The sequence below is a fragment of the Xiphophorus couchianus genome, chromosome 5 (assembly GCF_001444195.1).
Source record: "Xiphophorus couchianus chromosome 5, X_couchianus-1.0, whole genome shotgun sequence".
In the NCBI taxonomy this organism is placed as follows: Eukaryota; Metazoa; Chordata; class Actinopteri; order Cyprinodontiformes; family Poeciliidae; genus Xiphophorus; species Xiphophorus couchianus.
In genome coordinates, this window is record NC_040232.1 from 7,811,271 (window position 1) to 7,834,696 (window position 23,426).

A 23,426-nucleotide genomic window follows, 5' to 3' on the forward strand; every position below is an offset into this window, starting at 1 on the left:
TTATGTAGATTTTCTGAATCGATTATATTTCTATTAAGTAGTGTGATTGTGATGTATGTCTTCATTTCTCCACTAGAGGACGTCGTCATTTTGTTAGAAATAATAGAAGCCCTCGAGTTCTTTTAACTATTGACTTAAATATGGAACCTTTTCAAATTCAGACATTTCCATGTTTTTTCAGTAAGACTGGAGATTAATTTCAAAATGTCGAAAACTTTAAAACTCAAAAATGTCTTTTTTTTTTTTAAAAGAAAATTTCTGATTTATTTTCTAGCAAATTTTTAACTCTTCGAATTCAGAATTTTCCATGTTTTTTTCTAGAAAATTTCTGAGATTAATGTAAAGATTTCTAATTTGTTTTCTAGCAAATCTTCAACATGTCAAACTCAAAAACATCCCTTTTTTATTAAGAAATTCTCTGAAATTAGTTTCCAAATTTCAGCTTTTTCTAGCATATTTTTGACTCTTCAAACTGAAAGATTTTCCTATTTTCTCTAGAAATTTCCGAGATTAACCAAAATTTTATTTTCTTTTTTTTAAGCAAATTTTAGATTTTTCAAATTGAGAAATTTCCATGATTTTTTCCTATAAAATGTCTGAAATTAATTTCAAAATATTTGTTTTTTGAATTTCTATGGTTTGACTTTTCAAAGAAATGTCCTTATTTTTATTTCTAGAAAATTTCTGAGATCAGTTGAAAAATTTCCGAGTTAATTTTTTTTAAACAAAATCTTCAACTTTTCAAACTAAAGAAAATTTATTGACAATCTAAAAATGTCTTTTTTTGTGGAATTTTTTCTTTTATCGTCTATCTACAATGGTCATTTAAAAGCATCTTTTCCAGACTTCCAGGAATCATTTTGGATGTGTCTGTAGGAACCCGTCTCCCCAATGGATCCGTTGATCCTTGACGAGCCATTTTTGCCCCAGAAACAACAGTGTCCCACCCCTGGAGATGTTGGTGTCTTTGCCCTTTGCTTTGTGGCCGATTATGGCCAAATGAGTCATTCTGTTCACAAAGGAAGCAGATGGGCTCTGGCTGTAGCCAATTTGTTTTTCCATAACTTCTGAGGCCTGCCTGGTTAAACGAACCCAACGTAGAAAGCCTTCAGGGCGGGAACAAGGAGAAACCATCACAAATAATCATGTGTATAAAAAACACCATGCCACCCCGGTTGATAATGGTCAAGCTTTAAATCTGTGTGTTTTAGGTGCAACATTACTGCATTCACTCCACCACATCTCTGCTGTGAGATATTCGTCTTCAGTTTTTATTCTTTAGTATAAAAAAAAATCTTGGTTTCTGTGAAGGTTTGAATTTCAAAGCTTTGTCAGTGGATTCGTAATAGACTTCTGAGTAAAATCTGTGGCAGCTGACTGCATTTCAGCTCCGCTGGAATCAACGGAAATGCTTTAATTAACCAAAGCTCTTCCTCGGCTCTGAATTATGAAGAAAAACATGATCACAGTAAAACAATTTAAATGCAACGTTTCCCCCAGAAGACTTTCTAAGCCTGGTGGTTGTGGCAGTCAGTCATCCAGCAGCCCGCCATGTTTCTGAGTTACAAAATGTTTAAAGTTGACAGGAAATTTGAAAATATCACTTGATAATTATGTGTTATTGGGAGATTAATATCTGAACACCAACAATAAAGACTTAAAAAATGCAAACATTAAACCAAAACTTAAATAAACCAGCAATGCTAAGCCTGGTGGGGACACAAGTAAAGCCTGGTGACCCGCCAGGCTTAATACACTGGGTGAAACCCTGGAATGTAATGTTCAATAATAGTTCTAAAATTAGTTTGTTTTATTTCCTATTTTAGATTAAAATGTCATTATTTTGGTTAAATTAGCTGTTAGTCTATTTTAATAATGATTTAAATTGGTTAAAAGATGCACAACAGAAGTGAGCAGGAACAGAGGAGGTGATTGTGCAAACATTAGCGTGGATGTGAATATTTAATGATTTTTTGGGGCGTGGTTATCAAGTCAACCTTTCAGACCTCTGAGGCCTTCTGGTTCTGCTCTGCTAAAAACCAGAACCAGAACCAAACATGGGGAAGCAGCATTCAGTTTCTATGCACCGCAAATCTGGAACAAACTTTCAGAAAACTGAAAAACAGCCGAAACACTGAGTTCCTTTAAATCTAGACAAAACCGCCCTGTTTGGAGTTGCTTTTGAAACATAATCAATGACACATTGATCAACATTTTTGATTTATAATGACACCAAAATGTAACATTTAAATTGTTGAATTTCGTGTTTTTGTGATGTGAACCACTTTGAACTGCCTTGCTGCTGAAATGTGACACAAATAAATTTGATTGGCTGATTGAAGCCTGACAGCTACGGTAACCCTCCTTTCACTACCAAAACACAAAATCTTTCCAAGTAATTTTGGTCCAATTTCTACTGCAAATGTCTTATTTCACTTGAAATAAGTCAAACTGACTTACAAGTAACATTTCAGCAAGATTCAGAGATGTGTTTTAAGTCAATAATTTATTAATTTGGATGAAAAAGTGCTAGTTCTATTGGCAGGTAAATTGACTTATGGGGAAAATGTGTTACTGTAAGTTAAATAATCTGCCAAGGGAAGTTGTATTTTTTCATCAATATTAAGGAATTATTGACTTAAAATTAGCCTCTATATCTTGATAAAAGTTACTGTAAGTTAGTTTTGTCTTATTTCAAGTTTATGAAGATATTTGCAGTAGAAACTAGGCCAAATATACTTGGTAAGATTTTGTGTTTCTGCAGTGTTGGGCTGCAGCAGACTGTCACTGAAGGAGAGAAATTTTAGAAGTGCACTGATTTATCGGCCAATCGATTTCTTCAACTTTGGGAGATCGATGATCAGCCGATACTTACACGTGAAGCCGACCTTATCCAACCCAGGAAAGGTCTAAAAATCAACAATTGTCGTCTTCTGCACGTTTGTAGTTAACAATCGTCACTCTACTGTTTCCAACTCAGCAACTTTCTTTTCAGACAAAAAAATCGGTATCGGCCAAAATCGGTATCAGCAAACAGGGATTTGCCAAAACACTGAAACCTGTGCAGACATTTCGTCTTATTTCAACTGTAATAAGATACTTGCATGAGAAATTGGTGAAAAATACCCGGTAAGACTTTGTGTTTTTGCAGTGTACTGGTCCAAACGTAAAGCAAAGTTTTACTGGTTAAATGCTGATAAGTTTATTTCATTGAGCGGAGCTTCCTCTGCTGTCTCATCTCTCCACCAAATCGCTGGTTCTTTTCCGTTTTCACGTCTTCCCCAGAGTTTCCCAGTCGGATACTTCAGAGCGATCACGACTTCTCATCGTGTCGTCGGAGCCCTGGGCTCTTTTCCTCCTCTGGGGAGGGGAGAAAAGAGGAAAAGGAGAGAGAGAGAGAGAGCTGGGGGAGTGGAGTGGACCGCTGCTGTCACTGCAGGCGGCTGCTGACACTGAATAGATGTGAGTTCATTCTGGGTGTGTGTGTGTGTAGGAGGAGTCTTGGTGCTGTTATTTGTAAAATGGGGTGTGTGAGATAGAGAGGGATTGAGGGAGTCCCCCCCCCACCCTTTTTCTTTTTTCTTTTCTAGTGGCTCACTGTTCGCTGCACAATGACTCAATGAAAAGTGGAGGGGAGAGGCAAGTGCACTGTACAGCTGCAACACAGAGAGAGAGAGAGACACACACAGGGGAGGAGAGGAAAAGAACCCAGTTGGAGGAGCTGGGGGACAAGTAGAAGAAGAAGATACACTTGTCCTTTTCCCCTCTCTTTATCTCTGTGAGATTCCTCTCTGGGTTCAAGTGGCGATTGTTCAGCTCCAGCTGAACTTCACCCACATCCTCCAGCCCACTTTCACAAACAAGCAGAGAAGTGTTGGTGTGGCGACAGGAGGAGGGAATCGGGTCCAGATCAACCTGGAGAGTCGTGGAGGACAGCAGGATGCCAGCGAGGAGAAGAAAGGATGGAGCCGGGTCGGCGGCGGGTCTGTGGACGATGCTGGCGTGGGCGGTCCTGGTGGGTCCGGGAGGCGCTGAAGGGTGTCCGGCTCCCTGCAGCTGCCTGGGGAACACGGTGGACTGCCACGGCCGGGGAATCCACTCTGTCCCCAAAAACATTCCCAGAGCGACTGAGAGGCTGTGAGTTGTCACACAGAGACGTATTTTCTTCTTCTTCTGCTGGTTCTGACCACCAAATGATCTGATACAGACAGACAGGCGAGGGGAATCCTTCAAAGTGATGGCATGTTGCTGCTCTCACTTGAAGGGAAACAACCAGTTTACCTGGTTATGTTGCTGTTTACTCAACACCTCAGAGGTTAGGTTGATTTCTAAATCTGGGATTTAACAGCTGCATGGATATTTGTGCTGCAGCTAACAATTATTCTGATGATTAATCAATTAATTGGAAAATCAGATAAAAAAAATTGACACATTCTTTAGATTTTTATTTTAACCACTTAAAATGTTTTATTACACAATAATAAAATTTATTTTATTTCAAGTTTATTTGGTAGGGACAGATACACATCGACATGGACGAACTGAAGGAAACAGCAGTCCCATGTTTGCGTCATAGTGCAACAGCAACAGCTAGTTCGCAGCACTTGTCCCTAGATGGGCTTTTAAAAAGTACCTCTAAAAATTAGTATATAAAACAGTCTAGTACATTAAATAATGCTACGGCTGCAATTAATTATTGCAGTAATTGATTATTCCATTGATTGTTCTGACAATTAATCTGCAGGTTTATTTATTATTCTGCAGGTTTTTCATTTAACCACTTAAACGTTTTTATACAATATTAGAAACATATTAAAATGCTCCGGCTGCAATTAACAGTTATTTTAGGAATTAATTATTCTGACGATTAATCAATTAATCAGCTATAAAAAAAAAATACTTAGCTGTTCAGGAAAGTACTTTAAAACTTTCAACAGTAGTGCATGTGTTGGAATTAGTGCAATAACTTGCTAACAAGCCTGTGTGACTCAACTTCCTGGTTTTGCACATTAAAACATAACATTTTATCATTTTTACTTTAGCAACCTGTTTTTTTACAGCCCACCTACCTCAGAATAGATTAATTGTTTGCACACAATATTCTGTACCGTAAATGTTGAGTCTGAAGTCATTTTGCACTTCTGATGACTAAATATTGGTGCGTATTTCCAACCTCTGCACTGTTTCAATCTGCTGAGGTGGAACTCCTAATGAACTTTAAATGTAAATCCCAACGACACATAAACTCAAATCAATACATTTCTAATGGAAATATGTGTCACCAACATGTTGACCTTCTATTTTCATGTTTTATATTTGTAATTTCTGCAGAAAACAGCCGTTAGCTGTGTTTCTCTCGTGAAGTGTTTTCTCCAGAAGCCATGTTGGACGTGTTTGTATTTATACCTGGTGAGGTTATGTGTTTATTTCAGGTTCCAGAGTGCTTGTGTATGAATTATTGATGACTGCCAGGGGTGCTGGAGGAGATACATTATCCCGCCTCTCCTTTGGTTTACTGTAGCATGAAGGAGGTCTCTACTTTACGCCCGATAGCTTTACGATGTTGGATGGCGGCTTGGCGACAAGTCAAAGGTCTGAACCTTCAGCTCTAGTTTTCTACTGGAGTAAATGACAAAGAAGTGATGTTGTGAGTTTTAGAAACTTTCCTTCACGTCTGCAGACCTGGTGATATGTGTGATTAATGACTTCTGCTTCGTATGGAGTAATTGTCTAAATACATCAGAAGTTGTTTTTTAGTGTAATTCTGAAACTGCATGTTAAAGCTTGTGTTGTGATTTTATGCAGGAGTTTTTTTTAAGTTTTATCGTAACATTTCTGGAAGCTTGTTATTCGGAAACCTTTCCACATGAATGGATGCAAACACTGTAAAAACACAAAACCTTACCAAGTATTTTTGGTTTAGTTTCTAGTGCAAATATCTTGGTGCACTTGAAAAAAGAAAAAATCTAACATACAAGTAGGTTTTCATCAAGAAACAAGAGCTTGTTTTAAGTAAATAATTTCTTAATATTAATGAAAAAGTGCTAGTTTACTGTCAGACTATTTGCTGTTATAAGTGAATTAATCTGCCAGAGGAACTAGCATTTTTTCATCAATATTAATGAATTATTGACTCAAAGGAAACTCATCTGTCTTCCTGAAAAGTTTCTTGTCAGATATTTTTTTCTTATTTCAGGTGAACGAGGATATTTGTACTAGAAACTAGAACAAAAATACTTGGTACGACTTTGTGTTTTTGCAGCGTTCACCAGTTCACCACTAGGTAACCCTCCGCAGGAGAGAGGCTTTTAGATCACATTTGTGGTTACAAAAAATATATAAATTTTGCATTTATGATAAAAAAAACAACATTCTTTGTAAATATGTTGTACCCAGAACTCCTCAAGTGACATACTAGTTTTAACTTCACCCAGTTCAAATTCTGTAGAAATAACCCATTAAGCACCTTTTGCTACCTTTTTATTATCCTACATTGTATTGATGTTGAGTCAAACTGAGCTTTTCACATTATTGAAAGTATTTTTTTTAGCTTTAAATGCATCATTTGCTACAAACAATCACACATAGACTAAAAGAATGCTGTTTTACTGCAATAAAATGTTGTTTTTTAAAAAAACCAATTAAATTATTTATATCTTTTAATGTATTTCTAATATTGTATAAAATAAATGAAAGATCTGCTGAACGTGCACATTTTTTCATCCGATTAATCATCAGAATAATCAATGACTGAAACAATTGTTTGTTGCTCTCTCTCTCAATATCTTTGTGACCTTTTGAACTGTTTCCTAGTCAGAGATTTAATTAGCTCGCCTTGCAGCAGAGAGAGACTCATTAAGCAGCTATTTGTTAAAAGTCTTGTCGCCCAGTGAGCATGTAAAGTGATCTGAGTGTGTGTGTCAGCTGGACTGGGGCAGAGAGTCGGCGGTGTGTGAGGTAGAGAGAGAGTGTGTGTGTGTGTGTGTGTGTGTGTTCAGTTGCTCCAGCGCTGAATTCCCAGGGAACGCTGCTCGGTCAGAGCAATAACGGGGTCATTTATCAAGGTGACTGCGCCAGTCAAACTAAACACCCCTTCTTGTTGGATTGTCATAGCGATGCTGCAAAATGGGCTGAATGCCCTTTGGGCTCTGATGAGTCGGGTTAGTGTAGCAGAAAAAAGAGAGGAAAGAGGAAAGGGTGATGCAGACAGAAAGAGGAGAAATGTTTGAATGAGTGTATTAACATGGCACTGAGGAGCCGATCTCTAAAACAATGTTTTACCTGACCAAAAGTAGTGCTTGATATAAACAAAAAATCAAGTGAATCTCTTTTTTACTGTTTTGTACTCCTTGAATTTTTCACATTTTATGTTACACTGCAAAAACACAAAGTCTTACCAAGTAATTTTGTCTAGATCCTGGTGCAAATAACTTGAAATAAGATATAATTAACTTGAAATGTGACAAAACAAAGTTATATGTAACTTTAAGCAAGGTATAGGAGCTTGTTTTAAGTCAATAATTTCTTCATCTTGATGACAAAGTGCTAGTTCCATTGGTAGATTATTTCACTTATAAGACGAGAAAAATGTCTTCTTATAAGTGAATAATCTGCCAGTGGAACTATTTATTTAAAACAATCTCCTATATCTTACTGTAAAGCTACTTGAAGTTTAGTTTGTTGTATTTCTAGTGTATCTCAAGTGTACTAAGATATTTACTATGAACTAGACAGAAATACTTGGCAAAATTTTGTGTTTCTGCTGAGTAGAAAGTCAAAAAAACTGTATCAAATCTGAATCAAATTATTCAATGTCTTACACTTAACATGACAAAAATGATTTTTTGTTCTACGTAATATTATCTGACAGGCAATTTTCATCAATATTAAGGAGTTATTGACTTAAAGAAACTCATATTTCTTTCTAAAAAGTTACTTCTAAGTTAGTTTTGTCTTATTTCAATACATTTGTATTAAAAGGTTGACAGAAAATACTTGGTAAGATTTGGTGTTTTTGCAGTGTGCAACCTTTAACGGGATTGACAAACACAAAAACGGGCAAAAATGTAGTTGTGAATTGACCGTGGTACAAGTTTTCTTTTACAAATAAGTCGGAGAAAATGTGGCGTGCCGTCTTCTCTTGCCCCCTTTACACCGATGCCCGTCAGGAAAATCCAAAACAACCAATGTCCTTCAGAAGTCCCACAAATAGCAAACAGAGACATAACTGTTTGTAATTTAATCTAAGTTTGCTGTTCTATGAATACCTCAGAGGTTTACTAGAGAACATTAGTGAAAAACAGCATCATAAAGACCAAGGAACACAACAGAGAAAGTAGTAGAGAAGTTTAAAGTAGCGTTAGGTTATAAAAACTTGTTTTATTTTATAACCTAGCTCTACTTTAAATCTAAAAAACCCGTTTTTTTTGTCAAACCAGTTTTTTTTTTCTGCTGTGGTCGTTCACACTTCCAAATATATGCGACTTATAAGTTCTCCCGTGTGAACTTCAAACGAACTGAAAGTGTCCCGCATGCGCAGTAGAGGGCGCAATAACGTCACACAGAGAGCCAACACGGCAAAACAACACCGTGTAAGGTGTAAGAAAGAAGAAGAACGTGCCGAAGAAGAAGAAGAAGCGCTGAGGAAACATGTTTATATGCTATAAACGTAGCATATCTTACGTTTCTGAAGTTGTTGTCCGATCGGAGCGAGAAGATTAACAACTTAATCCTCATTATCGTCCGCCATGTTTGTTGTTTTCTTACCTACCGCGTGAGCGCATCAGGACGCAGAGTAGTGACGTTTGTCGAGTATCAATGACGTTCAGATTTGAAAAGATCACTTACGTATCGGCTATGCAAGCGGCCTGGGCCGCATTCAAAAACAATCCGATCTGTGTTGTTCAGACTGTCACGAAAAGATCAGATACAAGAGGGGAAAAAATCGGAATTGGGTCACTTCAGGCTGCAGAGTGAAGGTACCCTGTCTGTGTTTCTCACCGTCCAAACACACACACACACACACACACGCACACACGCACACACACACACACACACCTCGTTTCTCAGTTTTATTACCGATCGCCGCTTTGTTCTCTGCTCATCTCTTCCAATCATTTCTCCGAGTCCCCTGCGGTCCGCGAGCGGGAAAGATGCCGCTAATGAAGTGTCATTAGATATGAGTGCGTGTAATGCTGCTAATATTAGTCGCATCCCCTGCTTTGCCACAGGGGAGAAATATGACGGATGAGACGAATGAGTCTGAAACACAAAGCAAACAGAAAAAAGGTTCTGAAAGTGGAGTGGGAATAAGGAGGAAGATGGGTTTCTCATGGGAAACGGGGGAAAGATGGAGGAGGGTAATTGGTGTGGAGAGAGGTGAAAGAATGAAGGGATGATAATGGAAGGTGGGGGAAGTAAAAGTAGGTAGTATAATAAAAATGAAGTTGCATTTTTATGTTTGCATTCAGCTGTTTACTGCAATTATTTACTAATTTCCTTAACGGATTTTACTTCCAAACCAGATCTGCTCAGATTTTTACTGAACCTTTTAATTCTTAAAGTGGTTTAAACTTTGATCACAAATAGATACAAGCCCAGACTTTGCAGAGCTGAGTGAATTAAAAGCTAGAGAGATCTCCATCTCTGTGAAAGATTATTCTGTTCTTATGTCAAATAAGAAAAGAAGAGACAAAACTGGGATATTTTTACCGACCTGACTGAACCTCAGCCATGTTTTAAAGAAGAACTGGCCAAAATCTGAGTACAGGTGAATAAAACAGGTACTATAAAATATCTTTAATCTGCTTTTAAAAAATTGTGTTCGTATTATGTTAAAATATTTTTGTTCCGGTTCAATTATGCACTGTATTTGTTCGCTACGTAAAATCAAATTACAAAACATTGAAATTTGAGGTTGTAAAGTGAATCCTTCTGCAAGTAAAAACGCTGAAACAAACAGTATTATACTGGGTTATTAACTGGGTTTCCATTACAAATGTACGCTAAACTTTGTCAATATTCCGCTAATGTTGAAAAAATAAGGTAAAATTCCCAATTACAGTGTTTCTGTTAAATAGTAAATAAAGTTAAAATCACACATGATGAATAAGTTTGTTGACGTGGTAAGTTATTGAAAAACATGCCGCGTCATCATACTCCATCTACTTCCTGTTGTATTTTCCTCGTGGTTTGCGTTGGTGGCAACATCTGGTTGTTGATCATATGATTCATGTGATGGAAGAAAAATTGTTTTTTGTTTTTTTTTGCAGTTTTACAAAAGAAGTAAGTTTTGATACGGACAAAAGAAACTTTTTATCGAAAAACGATAAACTGTTGTGCCCCCATTAAGCAAATTTGTTTTCGAAATGTCAAATTTGAGCAATAATATAATCAATGGAAACAGAGCTATTGAGAGTCTGTGACAAGACTTGCACTGTAAAAACAGAATTTTAGCAAGTAATTTTGGTTTAGTTTCTAGTACAAATATCTTAGTTCCCTTAAAGTAAGACTAACTTACAAGCAACTTTTCAGCAAGATATAGGAGCTTGTTTTAAGTCAACAAATCCTTAATGATTAAACAAGTATTCGTTCCATTGGCAGATTTTTCCACTTTTTCCCATGTTGTAATAACTGAAATAATCTTTCAGTAGAACTAGAACTTTTTTATTAGCTCTAAGGAATTATTGACTCTAAATCAGCTCCTATATCTTGCTGAAAGTTACTTATGAGTTAGTTTTGCCTGTACTGAGATATTTTCCCTGCAAACTAGAACAAAAATACTTGGTAAGATTTTGGTTTTTGCAGTGCAAAAGTTGATTTTCATAGACGCTCTTCATCCAGTCTGACTGAAATTCAGCCAAGTTGCAAAGAAGAATTGGCCAAAATCTCAAACTACAGATGTATAAAGATAGGTAAGAGATACTGCATGCAGATCACAGCTTTTTACATTTTATTTGTATTATATAGAATGTGTTTCTTCCAGTTTGGTTATGCACTACTTTGTTCGCTACATAAAATCTAATTACAAAACAGTAAAGTTTGAGGTTCTAAAATAAAAAGATATGAAAAACCTCTTCAAGGCTCTGCATAAACTAAAGTATAAACATTTAAAATGATGATGCTGGGTTATTGTTGCAGAGTCTGAAGAAGAAAGATGAGTTTAATATAAAAACCAAAACAGATTGAGATTCAGGAGTCGTTCTGCTGGATGTATTGTCCTCTCTGTTTGTTTTCTGTGGTTTTCTAGGAAACAGAACCTTCTTTACTCCGGGAGTCTGTATCCTGATATTGTATTGATCACTGCATTTTTCAGGGGCTCTGCTTGCTGCAAGCAAATTAAAATTGCACACAGCAACTCGTTGGTATCCAGAAACACTGGGGATGATTGCAAATTGCGAGTGAGAATAAGTAGCTCACTGCTAATCCAGTACTAATGTTTAGCGTTTTTTTGTTGTATCGTTTCTCTCCAGCAGTCCAAAGGAAGTTGTGTTGGTCTGGTTGTCGTTTTCGTAAGCTGACCTCCTGCTGCTCTCCTTCCCTGTCAGATGTTACCGAGGAGCAAAGAGCGGAGCGGGCTAACCGCCAACTGAGGCGGCCGATTGTGTTTGCATGTGCGAGACGCGTTCTGCTTTAATGAGCTATTGTTTGGCCGAGTCGCCAATCAAGTGGAGTCTGTTGCTGAGCTGACCCCGTGACCCAGCCTTGCTGCACAGAAATCAATTAACCTCGCGGTATTGTTCCTCTCCTTCCTCCTCCTCACAGAAATTCAGCTACTGGGGACGATATGCAATTAGCAGAATGTGGTGTCTCTCTCTCTCTTTTCTTTCTTTCTTTTGTTCCTTCTTTCTGTCTTTCTTTCTCATAATGTAGACTACACTGACTATGCTGCGTTCCCTCTTGATTCTTGTTTTGCTTGTGCACTTTAATCGTCAGGGTAATTTCACACCCATCTAGGGAGTTATTCTGGACCCCCCACCATGCTGTTCACTCCCTCCTCTGCAGCCAATCCCCTGCTTTAGACATCTCTCCTCCAACTAAGCTCCCCATTTTTGGTATTTCAGACAAAAAATATATTTTTCTTGCAACTAATAGCTTATTTAGACTTAATTGTAGCTGTGCTTCCATTACAAATGTGTGCAAATCTTTGTTGGTATTCTGGTAGAGTCAAAAAAATCTATTTAAATTGTGTTTCCATTAAATAAGAAATGAAATCAAACTGACTCGCGGGTACAAGCGGCCGAAATGGGTTTTCTCCGTAGGCTGGCTGGGCTCTCCCTTAGAGATAGGGTGAGAAGCTCAGTCATCCGGGAGGGACTCAGAGTAGAGCTGCTGCTCCTTCACATCGAGAGGAGCCAGTTGAGGTGGCTCGGGCATCTGGTCAGGATGCTTCCTGGACGCCTCCCTGGTGAGGTGTTCCGGGCACGTCCCACCGGGAGGAGGCCCCAGGGAAGACCCAGGACACGCTGGAGGGACTATGTCTCTCGGCTGGCCTGGGAACGCCTCGGGATTCCCCCGGAGGAGCTGGAAGAAGTGGCCGGGGAGAGGGAAGTCTGGGCCTCCCTTCTGAAGCTGCTACCCCCGCGACCCGACCCCGGATAAAGCGGAAGAAAATGGATGGATGGATGGATGAAATCAAAATCCCACGTGAATAAGTTTGTTCATGCAAAAATCATGGCGGCGACGGATGTAAACAGTTAGCTAGCATCATCATCTATCAGCCATCAGAGGAGACGTCGGCGTTTTATTCAGGCGTTGGAGAGACAAACTTGCTATACCTGGGATCTGTATATCCGTCTGAGATTTTACAGAAGAGCTTTCGATTCAACACGTTCGAATGACACAAAACTTTTTATGAACTGTGCGATGCTGTGAGAGCCCTGGTGGAGCCAGAAAAGAACAAAAACAAACCATCATTCTATTACCACTACCTGCCGTCTTCTTTGGTGTTTCTGTCAGTAGCAACATCCGGCTGTTCATCATGTGACTTGTGTGATGCAGAAAAAAAGTGTTTCTACTGGAGTTTGAGAAATAAATCTGATAAAACCTGTCAAACAATGTGATTTATTGTTGTGTGACTGCCGCGTTTCCATTAAACAAATATATTTTTGTAATTTTAATTTGTGCAGTTCTGTGATTAAAGGAACCAGAGCTAAATTGGAATGATAAATAAGGTAGATATTTATAGTTGTGTCAAGATGCTAATGCTCTGGTCTGATTTGTTGGTTTGTTTCCTTGCTGGAATATGTCGTTTTAATGAGCAATATGTGTATTTTGATTTTATTGTAGCACTAGTGTTGAAGTAGTTTTTTTGTGTGTTTAATTGTAGTAGCAGCTTCGTTTAGCGCACTATTTCTTTTCTTTTTTCTTTCTTTCTTCAACCTACCCAACTTGAATTATTTCCCTTCTACTTTTCATTCAGAGGGACATTTTGTACATTTTCTTCTTAAATTATGGCGAGAGAAAAATGTAATGTAAAACACAAAATCTTACCAAGTATTTTTGTTCTAATTTCTAATGGAAATATCTTTACACACTGGAAATAACACAAAACTAACTTACAAGTAACTTTTCAGCAAGATATAGGGACTTGTTTTATGAAAATAATTCCTTAATATTGACAAAAAATACCCTACTTGTTCCATTGGCAGATTATTGTTATAAGTGAAATAATCTGCCAATGTAACCAATACTTTTTTATTCAATATTAAGAAATTATTGACTTAAAACAAGCTCATATTTCTTGTTGAAAAGTTAATTGTAAGTTAGTTTTGTCTTATTTCAAGTGAACTAAGATATTTCCATTAGAAACTTGACCGAAATTACTTGGTAAGATTTTATGTTTTTGCAGTGTGATTAAAATCTCAATCTGAGGCCAGTTTAATGAAACCTTCAGATAATTAACTGAGGTCTCTGTATTTCCTCAGCAGGTGTTTTCTTTATATTTTTGTTCCTATTTCTCTCAGTCTCATATAAATGGTGAACAGGACAAGGTCAGGCTGCTCCAGTAGGACAGAAACACGACACTCCGCAGTATAAACACTGCGCTCATTTTACTCACCTACCAGAGGAGCTTGTGGGAAAAGTGACATCATCAGTCGGTCCAAACAATGAGGCCGCAAGCAGCATCTGTAATTACGCCAACAAGTAGCAAATGTTCAGGATTTATAAACCAACTACAAAACAAAATCAATGTAATTTAAATTGGAGGTACAGATTGCTGTAGAAAACTGGGCAAGACATAATCAGGCCAATTACTTAACCCTGGAAGATCCAGACATAGAAAAACGTGAACAAAAATAAAAAGGTTAAACTTTTTACATGGTTTTGTAGGAGTACTGGACATTAAAATATATTTTCAGATTTCTTTTGTAAGGTTTTATGAAAATGTCTTAATGTTTAATGTAATAGAAAATATATTATGGTTTGCATATTTGCACAAGTTTTTCACCATGTATATATTTTAGACAGTGCAATGATTAGCCAGAACAATTTGAAAATATTTTACTTTCATTCTTCAATATTAATCTGGTTTAATGAATCACAGAAATCTTGCTAAGCCAAACCTTTTCCTTTGGACTCTGCGGGAGGAACTTATATGCAGCTTTCTGAGATTGAACAATATTGTTCAATTTCTAGGTTTGTGTGAAAAAATGAGAACATTTGCACTTTTTTATTGTATGAAATAGAAATATTGTAACATGACAACACTGGATCTTAGAGTGAAGGCTTCAAAAATATGATCTCCAAAGCATTATATTACCAATTTTTCACACAATTTGTCCATTTTTAAAATGCACACTTGGATAATGCTTTTGTATTAATGTGGGTTTTTTTCTCGCAGTTGTTAAAAGATTCCGTTGTCTTTTGTTTTATTTTTCAGCGATCTGAACGAGAACAACCTGACGGTCATAACCAAGACAGATTTCTCTGGTCTTAAACACCTCAGAGTTCTGTAAGTACCACTGACTTTTCTCATATTGGATCAATATTGATACTGATAGAATCTTCGATAATTTCTCCGAAATCCGATCCAGAATCGCAAAGCATTCGGGAAGATTTAGGCAGAGGAAGGGCCTTCAACCTCTCACAACTAGCTGAGCAAAGTTGGTGGAATCAACTACCGTAACTCACTCACTCACTTATTGGTTACCTAGCAACTCATTCTTTGGTTACCTAGCAATGACCTGTTGAGTAACTGGCGCAGCAGCAGTTTCAGTTTTTGCCACTGTGCCTCATAACTGCTTAAAAATAAGAAAAATATTTTGTGGAGTGAAAACTGTGGTTAAAACAATAAATGTCATGCAGTATTTCAGATATTTAAAACAAAAAACGAAACAATATCGATATCGATTGATATTAAACACTTATATCATGGTATGTTTTTCAGCCATATTGTCCAGCCCTATGTACTATGTAACACTCTCAGTAAATATGCCCTAACTTTAAGCAGTCCTCTGGATTTAAGCTCAGTGTGGACAGAGTGTCTGAAAATATCTGAGAAATTCTTTCCCACATGTCTTCAGTAGCATTAGGTCAAGTAGGGATATGAGGGAACACACACATTTCTTTACCCTGGAAAGCCGGAGGGCATGGAAAAATGTTCAGGCTCTGTGGTGACACATGAGCCAACTAGAGGTGCTTGTTTAGTGTCACTGTCAGCCAGATGTAAAACACAGAGTACAAACTTATCCATTACCTTTCAGCTTGAAAACATTGTGGCCTGTGGGAAAACTGGTGTTTCCTGTGCTAACCTGGGGATCAGAGCTCTGTCAAATGTTAGTGATGGACGTGGAGTTAACAGCAGGACAAACGGCGTCTCCAGAGACCTGTTTGGAAAAGATTAACAAGCTTTTGGAATCCTGGGACTTGTAACTCTTAGAAGGGTGTAGCGTGTTTCACCAGTGGTGAGCAGAACAGAGACCATTAAAAACATTTCTCTATAACATACAACCTGTCATTGATAGGTAGGGAAGGTATGAGCGTATTTTGCAACCAGCTAGATTAAGAAAATGTTAAAAATGTTTAGTGTCCGTATTCACCCAAAAGAGTAATCAGAAAAAAGACAAATTTATCAAAACCCTTCTACAATAAACCATAAATACTACTTATCTCTGAAATAGCCATAAACTGGGGAAAGATTATTAACACACTTTATTATTTAAGCTATAAATAAAGTTTTACTTCTGATTATTGATGTATCTGAATCACTAGCGGAATAAGTCAGCGGCGGGCCGGGGGTTAATTCTGTCAAATTAAAAATGGATCCTTTTATACATACGGTGTTTGCTTTTAATTGAATCCCTTATAATGACAAATGTTGGATTGAATGAACATCAACAAATTTGTTCATATTTTCACCTATGTTAATTTATATTTTTATTTGTTTTATTTTTGTACAAGACTAACACTAGTTGTAAAATGTATGATGAGTGATATGGTGCAATGTATTCAGAAGATTTAAACCTTCCAGGATTAGTTAGTTTTATTTTCTTATTCATGTTTTCTTTTTTCAGTCACCTGATGGAGAACAAGATCAGTAGCATTGAAAGAGGAGCCTTTGATGAGCTGAAGGAGCTGGAAAGACTGTGAGAGCACAGAACATTTTAAAAACAATCTGACTCCTAAGTTCCTCTTGAAGACAGTAATAACATTTATGTCTTACTTATTTCAGTTTTATGTCTCTTTGTTCCTTCAGGCGTCTTAACAGAAATCGTCTCAGCCAGCTTCCAGAGCTGCTCTTTCAGAAGAACGAAGCTCTGTCTCGACTGTGAGTACAGACTCCTGTCTTTATGCAACACTTATTGGAAACAAACACTGTAACAATTTATACAAAACAAGAAATGACAAGACTAAGTATTGATCAATTACATAGGAATGAATGACCAAACCAAATAAATACCTTAAGTTCTTTCTCGACCATTTCTGGAGCGAATGAAGAACGTGCAAATAATTTTAAATGTTTTAAAGCTCTGCTCTGAAGCAACTGTTTGATAGCATAGAGTTACGATCAGAGGTGGGTTGAGTAGCCAGAAATTGTGCTCAAGTAAGAGTAGCACTACTTCAACATATTTTACTCAGGTAAAAGTAAAAAGTAGCCATCCAAGAAATTACTCAAGTAAGAGTAAAAAAGTATTTGATAAAAAGTTTACTCAAGTAGTGAGTAACCGATCAAATTATCAATCATTTAATATTTAAAAATTACATCATCAGATGGACCAAAATATGAATTTACGTGGAAATGTTAATATTTTAAGGACTAAAATTACGATAGTTTATATAAATAACAAAATCAGTCAAAAGAAAAGTTTCAAAATCAGTTTCTTTCAATAAAAAACTTATGAAACTTTAACAAAGACTGCAGCTGTGTGTCTGTGTCTCATGAATTTTTGGTTAAAACATTTTTGTTTTTCATTCAGTGGGTAGAAAATCCAGAAATTTTACTCAAGTAAGAGTAGAAATACTTCATAATAAAATTATTCAAGTAAAAGTAAAAAGTACAGCATAGTAAAAATACAACTGAAAGTAATTTTTTTCAGAAGCGTCACTCAAATAAATGTAATTGAGTAAATGTAACTAGTTACTACCAAACTGCTGAGGACACCTCTGGGTTAGACCTTCTTTTGATGTTGTAGTTTTCCCACCATCCAGCAAAGGGCGCCGATGATCATCTTTAAGCCGTTGATGCAGAAACAAAGATGGTGCTAGTCTAGCGCCAGAGAAAGAAATGGCTCATGATCTGTTACCAACAACAAAAGAGAAATCCTACAAGCAATATAATCTGACGCTACTCCATTTTTGTTTACATGTGATGAAGAAGAAAGTTGCGCTCAGCGTCTTCTTCAAAGGTTTTTCCGTCATTTCCTTCAGTGTTTCTTAATGCAGCGCCACCACAGGCGAGGAGGGGAACAGATCTTTCAAAGGGTTTGATTTGTTTGACACAGTTCAGTGTGAAAGCGAAACGCAGCACCTGAAAATGTAACAAATGTTGCAGTTTTGGTCCCAAATCGAATCGAGTCTATTGGACTATAAGGTGTGAAAACAGCCTAAAGCACTATCAGGTATTATTTCACATCAGTGCGTGATGTGGAGGTCTGTTTGAGGTCAGTGAGAACGGCTTCTCCCCCAACACAATTAAGGATTCATGTTCTGTTCCACCCAGTCCTGGACTGAATTGTGTCTACAATCTACTCTTTACGTCAAATAAATTTAAAGTTTTAGATTTTGTACCTAAATGTGAGTTTGTGAAAGATAAACTTACAGCAGTAAGTTGTGTTAACTTTTTATTAATTTTGTCAAACCTCCAAGAGTTTAATAAAGTAGAGTTCTTAGGTTAGCACTTAAAAACGTGAAAGAAGAAACAGACAGGAGTGGGAACTATTTCCCATAATGCTTAGCGGCTTGTTTCTGTATCCTGAGGTGGAAGAGCGTTACATTGATCTGACTCTTGTGTTTTATTAAGGCAAATGTTTATTTTAAAGCTTGAGGATAATGTCCTGTTCACACTAAATGTTTCTGAGCTGAATTCATTGTGATGTTTAATAAAATTCACTATCAAATCAGAAATTTTGTTTGTGCAATTTGAAACCAGAATTTAAATTATTCTAAAGTAAAATAAGTTGTTATTTTAACTTGATATTGTGAGTAAAATAATAGAGAAATAACTTGTCTCTTGTTGTTAAATCAGCTTCATGAATTTGAATTTCTGAGTTTTTTGTCGACTTAAATTTCATCTACAAGGCAGCAGGTGGATTTTCATTTCAAATTAAACCACCTTCAAATGTTTTACAGTGTAGTGAGATCTGAAGTCACTTTCTGAATCGTCTGGAGATAATAGCATCACTCAGGCATTCAGTTGCACATCCTTTAAACTTTATTAGGTGACTGGAAAGCTACTGGAGCTACCGGAACATGGCTTATACTGGTAGCTATACAAGGGATTTGTAAAAATATTCAGCTCTTCGGTTTCTAATGTCATAATTAACTGAAATATCCAACATGTTGCTGTAAATATATTTCATTTTGTGAGTGAAACTCCTTCATGCTCTTCCCTGGGTTTCAGCAGAGAAATAAATAGCACAGATCTCACAGCAGTTATAGAAATGATGGACATGACAGGTGAGAAGTAACAGAAAAAGTGTGACTGTCTCGCTCTGTGGAAGAGATTGCGTGTTCTTCCTGATTTTCTTTTTTCTTCACTGTTTTTGTTTTGACAATTTCACTTTGTAGCTTCCAGCAGCGACAGCAGAAATGGAGCTGGCGCGTTCGATCAGTCAGCACACGCTCGCTCGCATAAAGCGACATGCTCACAGTTTAGAGCCATTAGCACTACCTCCAGCAGAAGTGATTTCTTTTCCTCCCGCTGTGTTGATGGACTCTATAAAAGCTGATGTCCCTGGGAAACACACAAACACACTCAGGGGTGTGTGTGTGTGCTGCTTTATGTTTGAGCTCTTCAAAAAAAACGCCTTCTGTCCTCTTTTTACAGATATTTTAGTTTCTGCTTCTTTCTTGTGCAACTTCCAGTTTTAACACTAGCGTAATTCAAATCTATACCTCTGGTCCACGAGTCAAACTCAAGGCCCGGGGGCCAAATCCGGCCCGCCTTAGCTTTTTATAAGGCCCTATACACTCTCAAGGTACATGTAATAAGAACCTTCAAAAAAACAGATATTTTTTTATTATTCAAATCAAAGTGTATTTTATCGACACTGTCAAGTTTAATCAGCAGATCCAACACTTTTGAATGTATTCACCATCTCCACCCAACTGGCACGCACCTCACAAAGAACCAAGCGCACCCATCCCTTTCACTGCTCAAACTCAGCAGCCAAATCTGTAAGGCAACCTGGCTCACCTGAGCTCACATAACGACCTCTCTTCAGACAAAGAACCTCAACTTAAAGCTTCTTCCACGGGTAGAAAATAGACATTATTCACAGTTTACATAATTCAGACTGAATTCAGGAGACCAAATTAGGTTTATTGTTTGATGCAATGTTTCTTGGAAACAGATTAGTTGCACTGTTTGGAATATAGTTTATTTATTCATTCACTGTTAACTTACAGGTACATTGTTAAATAATTACTTGAGAAATCAAAGTTAAAATGAACTCATTGTTAACTGTAATTAATATTTCTTTTGTTTGTAGGTTTTTAACCTATTCATGTGACCAAATGTTGCTTGTTCATAAGCTGCCGATGAAATTCATCTAAAGCAGGGGTGCCCACACCCCTGCTGGTGGGCCAGCAGGAGTGGCCGGCATCCTGCATGTTTTAGTTTTCTCCCTGGGTTAACGCACCTGGATCCAATGACGGCTCATTAGAAAAAGAACATTGACATGCTGAAAAGGTTGTTACCACCAGCAGGGAGAGAATGAAAACATGCAGGATGCCGGCCCTCGAGGACCGAATGGGCAAAGAAAAGGAAAGCTGAATAAAATATGTCACTGAGATGAATTGTTCCTGTGTCTCTTTGGAAGAAGAAATACTTTTTCAAGTTTGGGCAAAAGCTGAGGTGAACAAAAAACTTGACAAATTGTTAAATTACATCACTTTGAAAAGATGTTCCATATTATTTATTTTAATTTTCATCTGGGTTTCTACTGCTTTTAAAAGCAGACCAAGCGCTTAAAAAAACTATCCAGTATTATGTTTTTTAAAATGATTTTTTCAGGGGTTTTTTTTTGTATTATTTCTGTTTGGGATATGGATTGGTCGTAAGCTGATGTTTCACTCTAATGACTTGAATTGGGTAAATATCACTTGTATCAGTTAAACTACATGTCAAAATCTGTAAATAAAAACTAAACAAAGCAAAAAAAAAAAAAAATTGGCAATAAGTAAATTTTGCTTTGGTGTCTGGAAAATGAGCCGTTTCAAAATAATTCCAAATGTCACGACAAATCAGACTGAGCTGCCCTCATCTAGCAACCCCAGCCCGTTACCTAGCGACAAAACCCAAGCTCTGCTTGGGTCGGTCAGTTGGTTTTACACGCTCTACAATGGCTGCTGGAAAAGACAAGTGATTTGTTGTTAACTATTTAGAAACTGCTTGTTGCAGTCTTGTTGGTTGTGCAGGAGGATCTACTTGTGCTTTTCAAAGACGTAAAGTTGGATAATTGCACATTTGTTTGCAGCCATTGAGTTCAGGGCGTTGCCTGCCGCAGATTATTTGGATTCAAAGAAGACGACGTCATAAAACAGCTCATTCTGAAAGAACTGAGACGACTAAAATCTCATTATCTAAGAATGACTTTTGTGTAAAATATGTAATGAAAATGTTTTGTATAGCGGGTAGGCCTATCCTAACCTGTTCAAGTAAACATAACAGGTCACCTTTAAACATGGGAAAAATAAAACTTCACATTCTTCCATCCCAGTACTGATGCAACACTCAAAATGGGAGCACTGGCACTTCAACGACGACATGAAGGACTTAATGATCCACCAGAATCACCTTATTTCTTCAACCTTAGCTCCGCAATACAAATGGGTTTCAACTTGTTTTTAAGAGGTGTTTCTTTCTTGAATTTAAAAGATTCAAGCTCTGGATCCTTAAATGTAGTTGGTCTGGTGGAAACCCAGCTAGACCCCGCCCTTCTTGAGAGCTGGTGGTCCCGAAGCACCTTGCCTGGTGTTAATTTTGAAAAACAGAAAATTGGCTCCAATTTAAGCCCTGGCTTTGAACGAGATCAGATACAACATTCTGGGAAAAGAGCTTCATTTAAAAAACTGGAGCCATCTGTTAGCTCTAAACTTTATAAGGACTAAATCTATTAACAATGTAATGAAAGGTGTCAAGAAACAAAATTATTGTCTATGGCTTAGTGGGTCAGGTCTGTTTTAGCTGCAAAAAGGAGCCGTGTACTTTGAATTGTTGGCATTACATGTGCTACTAAGTTGTAGCATAGAAGTAATTATTTAATTATGAATAGTGCAGAAACATTCGAATGCAGGAATTAAAACGAAGTGAAGAAACACGAAGGCTATAAATGTTCAGGGAGCTTTGTGTAGTGGATTTCATTTAGAGGTTTTCATCTGTGTCCTTGTGCATTTAACTTTCCCTGAGGACTTATATGCGCTTCCCTCATTAGACAGAAGAGCGGAGCTGTCCTCATTAAAACAGGTGATTGGCATGTAATGGCGGCTAATTAACAGTGACTGAATCTGGCAGAGGTGGTGAGGCAGCTGCCTGGCTGTGGCAGTTTGGAGGCGATTCCAAGAGTTACTCTGCATCTTATCAAAATGATGAGGAGAAAGAGGGAGAAAATATGTCTGAAAAAAATCTCCACATTTCCATTAGTACAGAATAACTCTTCATTTTTCTCTGAGTGCCAGTAATTTCCATGCATTGATTTGTATTCCAGCTGCTATGATTTGCATCTCTAATGGAAAAATAGATATATTATATGGGTGTAAAACATTGAATAATTTCAGATTTAATGTATTTTTACTATTTTCTACACTGTAAAAACACAAAATGTTACCAAGTATTTTCATCTAGTTCCTAATAAATATCTTACTAGGAAATAGGAAGATATTTACTATTTCTACTTGAAATAAGACAAAACTAACTTACAAGTAACTTTTCCAAGATATAAGAGAATTGTTGCGCAACAATTCCTCAATGTTGATAAAAAAGTACAAGTTTCATTGGCAGATTATTTCACTTATAATATGGGAAAAATGTTTTGTTATAAGTGAAATAACCTGCCAATTTGACTAGTAATTTTTTCATCAGTATTAAGGAATTATTTACTTAAAAGCTCCAATATCTCGCTGAAAAGCTACTTGTAAGTTAGTTTTTGTCTTATTTCAGATGTACTAAGATATTTACTATTATGCACTGATATGAAAATTTAGGACGATATCAATATCCGATAATAAAATTTTTCATATTTACCAATATTATATATACTTCACTATTCTTTTGACAACCATAAAACTGCATTAACTTCATCACTGCTTCTCTGCTTCAGTTAAACTACCCACAATCCTTTGCTGCATCACTATCAGTGTCACATGACCAAACTCCTTCTCTCCCCTCCAGAAACAAACAGCAACGAGACGGAAATCAATATTGATTGTTATATTTATATTGTTATACTACCGATTCAGAAAAGAGATGTACCGATATGGGCCGATATCCATATTCAGTGTTAGTACTGGTCAATCAATCAATCAATTAATCAATCAATCAATCAATCAATCAATCAATCAATCAATCAATCAAACTTTATTTGTATAGCACATTTCAGCAACAAGACATTTCAAAGTGCTTTACATCATAAAAACACAAAAAAACACAAAAGTCATGCAACATAGAATCGACAATCAAAACATGACATTAAGTCTAGTGCCAATTCGTAATTCATAAATTCGGAATTGATTACGTGTACTGATGTTATGGCCGATAACCGATATTT

General features: G+C 37.0%; 1 protein-coding gene across 2 annotated transcripts in view; it reads left to right on the forward strand.

Annotated features, from left to right (window-relative positions):
* The first annotated feature begins 3,578 nt into the window (after nt 1-3,578).
* LOC114145604 (slit homolog 1 protein-like) overlaps nt 3,579-23,426 on the forward strand; it is a 60,856-nt gene continuing 41,008 nt past the window's right edge. The window contains exons 1-4 of one of the 2 annotated variants that reach the window (XM_028019247.1): nt 3,579-4,137; nt 14,882-14,953; nt 16,515-16,586; nt 16,697-16,768. In XM_028019247.1, coding sequence (XP_027875048.1) covers nt 3,941-4,137; nt 14,882-14,953; nt 16,515-16,586; nt 16,697-16,768 — 413 coding nt within the window. In that variant the 5' untranslated portion in view covers nt 3,579-3,940. The remainder of the gene's footprint in view (nt 4,138-14,881; nt 14,954-16,514; nt 16,587-16,696; nt 16,769-23,426) is intronic. The other variant, XM_028019248.1, reaches the window with a different exon arrangement.